The 7,110-nt window shown below is 39.4% G+C and overlaps 1 protein-coding gene across 3 annotated transcripts; it reads left to right on the top strand.

Moving 5' to 3' along the window:
* Positions 1-35: 35 nt before the first annotated feature.
* Positions 36-6,985, top strand: LOC125530739 (beta-galactosidase 8; the record flags this gene model as incomplete). 3 transcript variants are annotated; one of them, XM_048695138.1, is given in 18 exon segments in its annotated part: positions 36-211; positions 321-434; positions 1,074-1,269; positions 1,810-1,898; positions 2,006-2,086; positions 2,188-2,282; positions 2,883-2,953; positions 3,515-3,605; positions 3,710-3,827; positions 3,912-4,007; positions 4,090-4,138; positions 4,706-4,896; positions 5,000-5,071; positions 5,145-5,291; positions 5,885-5,935; positions 6,038-6,230; positions 6,671-6,813; positions 6,920-6,985. In XM_048695138.1, coding segments are annotated over 18 exon segments (1,938 nt in total), but the record flags the coding sequence as incomplete, so codon positions are not given.
* Between the last annotated feature and the right edge of the window lie 125 nt (positions 6,986-7,110).

The following is a 7,110-nucleotide window of genomic DNA, read 5'->3' on the forward strand; positions in this document are numbered from 1 at the left end:
CCCCCCCCGGGCCCGGTGCCGGACCGGAGCCGCCGCCCAGCGCCTCACGCTTCCGCGCGGCACGAGCTGGAAAGAATCCACTAATTCAGCAGCAGCAGCGGGCGAGCAGTCGAGCAGAGTCCACTGGGGCCAAGCAATGGCCTCCGCCGGAGGCTTCGGGGGGCTCTCTCTTCTCCTCGCGCTGTCGCTGTGCTCCGCGCTCGCATCCACGGTACGCGCGCGCGCTCTCCCTCGCGTCGACCGATCCTTCGCTTGTTCGGGATTTGGATTGATTTGGTCTTGGTGGCGCTTGACTCGCCGTGCGGTGCGGGTGTCGCCAGGTCCACGGCGAGGCTCCGAGGAGGTTCTGGATCGAGGACGACGCCTTCTGGAAGGACGGGGCGCCGTTCCAGATCGTCGGCGGCGACGTGCACTACTTCCGCATTGTCCCCGAGGTGAATAAATCCCCCCTCTTCCAACTGGTATTACTGTACATGTCAATGCAATCTGCTAGAGAGCCTGGAGTGGAGTGGTTCACTCAGTTAATTCGCGATGACAAGTGAGGTTCGACTGATAGATTGGTGGTTTTGGCGCATTCCAGAGTATCAGTAATCACGAATTCAGTCAGTTCTGTACATGTGTTGTAGGTTTAGTTCTGACAGAAATTGAATTCTGTACATGTTCGCACAGAATTTTGGTGCATTTCAGAAATTCGGTACTACTACTAGTTTACAGACTGTATTCAACAAATCGGGTGACCTTGAGCTTGCATGGCTGTGATTGATTGATGAAATTGCGACTTCTCTTTGGAATAGTTTACTACCTCCGATCCATATTAATTGTTGCTGGTTTAGCAATTAATATGGATCAGAGGGAGTAGCTTTTTTTTTGTCATACTTGCAGTCTATTTTTTGCTACACCCAGCTTATAAAATGACTGAATAAGCTATCCGAGATGATTTTTCTTTATTGATAGGGAAATAAATGTTTCTGTTATCTGGGTTTGTATCTAGAGACCATGGCCCATTTATAAGCTTATGTTCTTCCAGATATCTTATTGCGAGCTTACATGCACGTTGCATTCTCTGTGTGCAGTACTGGAAAGATCGCCTTTTAAGGGCTAAGGCACTAGGCCTGAACACAATCCAAACATATGTTCCTTGGAATTTGCACGAGCCGGAACCACAGAGCTGGGAATTCAAGGGCTTCGCTGACATTGAATCGTATCTAAGACTTGCTCAAGAATTAGAAATGCTCGTCATGCTTCGTGTAGGTCCATATATTTGTGGAGGTAATTTCATAGCTTATTGAAATTTCAGCATGTCAATATGACTATCAAGATAATTGTATCTGTGTACTGAGAATACTAAAGACATGGCTAAGCAGACTTATAAACTTCGGACAAATATTCTAAATAATCGAAATAGTCACCCCTTCTTCCTCTGAAATATGTATTTCATAGTCTGCTGGTTTTATGTCTGATAAGGCCTTCTAGCTCTTTTACTTACAAAATAACCCTGTAAAAGTCAAAGGACTAACAATAGTCGTAGTGTCTACAGTCGGTCCTCATGTCAGATGTTTTCTGTGACCCTCTCTGATGAAGCAAAGAGTAAAATGCTTCCACTTGATCAAGAACAGAAACCATCATTTTCTCATGCTATGATTTACTACGATTAGTTCTGAACTTGTTATGCCCGGTTCAGAAATTCTTTGTATTAGTACAGATTCCATATAGTTTCAGAATTTGGAGTTGATTGGGTTGTGATAGTTCATGCCCTTCAGTTGAGCTTTTTGCCGATGTGATCTATGAATTCTTGAAGCTGTTATGCAGAATGGGATTTAGGGGGATTTCCACCATGGTTGCTCACCATAGAACCAGCCCTTAAACTACGATCATCAGACGCAACCTATCTTTCCTTGGTAAGCTGCCCAAAACATCACCAATTTCAGGGTTTTATGTATGATACTGCCATCATTGCTTTGGGATTTTCTGGAGCTATTTTGACCAAGGTTAGCTAGTTCTATAGGTAGAGAGATGGTGGAGAGTCTTGCTCCCAAAAGTAGCACCACTGTTATACGAGAATGGAGGTCCAATTATCATGGTGCAGGCAAGTCAATCATGGTTTAAATCGGTTAACCACTTCATATCCATTTTCGTTTCTGTTTTATCCTGCTAACAAGTAACTAATCTTTTTCCCCTGTCTAGCAGATTGAAAATGAATTTGGTTCATTTGGAGATGACAAGAATTACCTTCATTACCTTGTTCAGTTGGCCAGACGATATCTGGGGAATGACATTGTTCTGTACGCAGTTTCCCTTCTCATAATTTTTACCACTTATTATTGTCTGCTAAATTTATTACTTATTCTATAGATTATGTACAAAGTTATTTAGGGTATAACTGTAATTTTGCATACTTACTAGGCATGGTAGTGGTGAAATTTCATACAACATCGAAATTGGCCTTGCTAGCAGTTCCCTTTGTGGGAGGTTATAAACCTTAACTGCACAAATATCATTTACTAGCACCATGTTTGTTATAGTCTAATTCTATTTGTTTTATTTTGCATTCAGAATTGGACTGGAATAATACTCTTGTCCTGCTTATCAGTTTCCTCCTATAATAAGCAAGAACGATTTCATACAAGACCTGCCTTTTGTTGACACTTTACATTTAGATTAACGTACTTGCATTCTGCAATGACAAACCAGAATAAGAAGAGAGTCAAAAGATATCCAGTTGATAAAAAATCACCGTGATGCTCTCATCTGATCGATCTTTCTATTAATTTGTTTATTTTAGTTTAGAGAAAACCTTCTGAAAGATAGCATCAATATGTTTGTTCCTTTGTAAACGGTGGTTATCAAAGTCGCAATTATGAGTTTCACAAATAATCTTTTAGGTATACAACTGATGGGGGCACTACTAATACCTTAAAGAATGGAGCAATTCTTCAAGATGATGTCTTCGCTGGTAAATTAGACTAAATGACTTTTGTGATGATGTGGATGTTCTTTCTGTAAAAAAACACTATGACGTGGATGTTAGTGTAAACACCCTAGACCCAAAATTCAGTTAAAGCTCCTCATCCGCATGTTTGGCGGTCATGCGCGTAGCAACACGTGGACTTTGGTCCCAGCTCACCCAAAAAGGTTTCAATATACCTGCTTATGTGGTACTCAATGACGGATTAGGGTGATACAGTCAAGTTTCTTTCAGTCAATAACCCTATATTTTCAATCCCCCCACCCCACCCCCACACACAGAAATTTGCTATCTATGTAATCCTTGAAAGTGCACTGTCATTTTTTACTATATGCATGGTGAGCGATGCTAAATGCTAACGTGTACAATGACTTCTCTGTTGATATTGTTAAAGATTATGAAGATTATTTGATATCCACTTGAGTATGGTTTCCTAACACTTTTGAAGCAGAAAATAATTCTATCTTCCTAATTTCATAATTATTACAAGTAGTATGCTTTTGGTTCTCCCCAGTTACCAGTTTCCAAATAGTTATAATTCAAGTGCAGCTGTTGATTTTTCAACTGGTGATGATCCATGGCCAATATTCAGATTACAGAAGAAATACAACTTACCGGGAAAATCAGCCCCTTTAAGTGCGTAAGTGGTCTGTGGCTCTGTGCACCATGATTAATATTATATCACTCATTTATTATTTTTTCGGATGTAACTTGTACTACTGATATTTCCTCTTTACTTTTCAGGGAATTTTATACCGGATGGCTAACACACTGGGGTGAGAGTATTGCAACAACAGATGCCAGCAGCACAGCTAAAGCTCTTAAAAGTATTCTATGCCGCAATGGTTCTGCTGTACTCTATGTCTGTAACGAGAGCCCTTTTATCACTGCATTTCATTTACATTTTAGTTTTACTAATTCTGTTTTTCATGAGATCTGTTTCCAGATGGCTCATGGAGGGACAAATTTTGGGTTTTACAATGGAGCAAATACTGGTCAAACTGAATACGAGTATAAGGCAGACCTTACATCTTACGATTATGCAAGTACTTCGCCAAATCGGTTCTTTCATTTCTTAAACCATTTCTGGAGTTATCTTATATTTATATAATGTCTTTGACCAGGATGCGCCAATTAAGGAGCATGGAGACGTGCATAATCCCAAATACAAAGGCATGCTATATTACATTTGAACTTTTCTATTTGAAGCATGATGGTTCTATCAGAAGTTCCAGTTTCTCCTAAAATAGTTGCTTTAGTTATTCAGTTCTTGACATGAAAACATAACTGTTTTGTTTGTTCTTTTTTGGCTCTGCTTGCCATCTATCACCACGAGTTAAAACGAAAAATACGCGATAGGTCTTAAATGACATACCCTAATCTATGCATCATCTGTATGCCATAGTTGACGAGCAGGTGTAGTAACCACCAGTTTAAAGTATTTTTCTCAACCACACATTGAAATGCGTGTAATTTTGTACGCGTTGAAATAACACAGAGTTACAGGAAACCAAGAAGGCGAAAGAATAACCATGCAAAACCTGCAAAACTGAACAAGGAAAAGACTAAAAGATATAAAAATAATAAAGAAGGTCCTAGAGCTCCTACAAGAACAAGAATTAGCACTAGACAAAAGTTATTGAATTTCTAAAAGTCTTAGAGAAATTTTATACTTGAGATGTATTTTTAAACTACTGTTTGTCTATGTTTTTCTGATTACAACTTGGTGGTATCAAGCAGCATTGAGAAGAGTAATACATGAATGCACTGGCACTCCTCTGCATCCACTTCCTGCCGACATTGAAAGAGCAAGTTATGGGCTTGTGAAATTACAAAAGGTTGCTTCTTTCTTTGACATATTTGATAAGATCTGTGATCCACTGAAAGTGGCTGTTTCAGAACAGCCTCTGTCTATGGAACTGACAGGCCAGGTAGGAACCTATCCAAGTATATTTCTGGACTCTGGTTCCTTTTCCGTTCTAGAAGTTGTCAAGCAGGTTCACTATGTTCATGGTTACATTTCTTTTATTCCAGATGTTTGGGTTTCTACTGTATGTGTCGGAATACCAAGGAAAAGGTCCTTACAGCATCCTATCAATTCCAAAGGTTTTCCTACTCATCATTTCTTTCGTTGACATGCATTCAAGTTCATTGCTTTTAGGTCTAATTTATGCTGTAGGTACATGACAGAGCCCAGGTGTTTGTGTCATGCTCACTTGATGACGTCAGAAATCAAATATATGCTGGTGTTATTGAAAGATGGTCTAGTAAAACCCTACAGATACCAACCTTAAACTGCTCTTCTAATATCCGCTTATCTATCCTGGTAATAGTCATGAATTTCTTTTGTAAAGTATAAAATGGAAAATCTCCTTGCTACCGTAGATGTTACAGTTGCTGACACAATATTACATAATCCTGCTCTTATTCTCATGTTCTTGAGGAAACTGTTGCACAGTCTACTAATGCTACTCTACTTAGTTCAAATCAAACTCAGTGAATTTTGAGATGTGGAATAGATTGGTAGAGACTCCTAAAAATGTATTGGTAGAAGCCGATTTGGCTTGTGCCTGTGTAATGTGTATAGCCATAGGCATGACAATGACTTGGTAAAAGATGATTGCATGATTTCCAGTTTAAACCTTCTGTATACATCCATGACTGGAGGCATGGCATGCTTCTGTAACATTTTGACTTGCATAACTGGATAGCCTAAAATTCAACTAACACTTATTTAGAGATCTGCACATGTGGAAAGTATCAGCCTAGCCAAAAAAGATAACATGATAAACTACTGTTACTTAGTACTTATAAGTATCAGAGTACAATTAGCTATTACTTCTGCAACCTTCCTTTCGAATAAATAATATTAATTCATGTTTTCTGCCTTACCTACATATATATGCGTTCTATCTACAGGTAGAAAATATGGGCCGTGTAAATTATGGGCCATACATTTTTGATCAGAAGGTAAGTCCCACACTCCCACGTAACCTCGCTCATGCTGCAGTATCCACATGGACCATGCTTGTAAGCTTCTTGTGCTGATCATTACGGAATTGACAAATACAGGGGATATTATCTACTGTTGAAATAGATGGTGTGACTCTCCATCACTGGAAAATGTACCCGTTATCGTTCAATTTACTGGAAAACCTTTCGAAATTCCAACCAATCCAGCAGATCACTGATGCCAGAGCTAGCAAAGTGTCCAGTCATGGTGGTTCACAAAATAAGCTACGTGATTTGTCATTCTATCTAAATGGTAAGCCCCTGTATATGGTCCTTTTAAATAGTTAAACACAACTGATTCCGGTGCAGTCATGCTCATGGGAAAGTCAGGCATAACTGATTCCTAGTCATCGTCAGTTGGTTAAAAACTTAAAATGGCTCATGATATAATGGGCTTTGAAATTGCACTTAATCTCCTGGAAACATTTGCCTTATTTGTCATATTTGTTGCTAGTTCAGGAAAAGCTAGTGGATCTCTGGAGCTCTCTTTTTAGATCAATATTGTTGAAACCTGAAAATTGCTGTAACCAAAAGTTTGCATCTTGAATTTTAATACTTTTGTGTTGACCTTTTCATAGCCGGTAATGCACATGTTCCAGTGTTGCATTTGTACTTTGATTGCACATCCGATGAGTTTTTTGAAAAATATACTGCACCGCTACTCAAAATATCTTTGCATTGTATTATGACAAGGCAAATCAGAAGAGCCAGAATTTTATGAAGGCCATTTCCACATTGACTCCAATAGCACGGTAAAGGATACATTCATATCATTCCGTGGTTGGAACAAAGGGGTTGCTTTTGTGAACAACTTCAACATCGGAAGGTTCTGGCCGGTAAAATACTGAGACCTCCACCTGACAAACTGTTTTTATGAATTCCAGTTCTGCAAAGAATTTTTGTTACGCTCAAAAGTGATCTGAAATCGGACCTATTTTGTAGGTAACGGGACCACAGTGTGCTCTTTATGTTCCTGCTCCAATCCTCAGATCTGGAGACAACATTGTTGTATGTACTTTCTAACTATAAATTTTCTACATTCGCTGTTTATTATGTCATATGGCAAAGAGATACCTTCCATACACTGATCCCAGAACTCAAATGCACAGAGAAATTTAGTTCTTTGGCAGGAA

The sequence above is a fragment of the Triticum urartu genome, unplaced genomic scaffold, assembly GCF_003073215.2.
Source record: "Triticum urartu cultivar G1812 unplaced genomic scaffold, Tu2.1 TuUngrouped_contig_6529, whole genome shotgun sequence".
Lineage (NCBI taxonomy): Eukaryota > Viridiplantae > Streptophyta > Magnoliopsida > Poales > Poaceae > Triticum > Triticum urartu.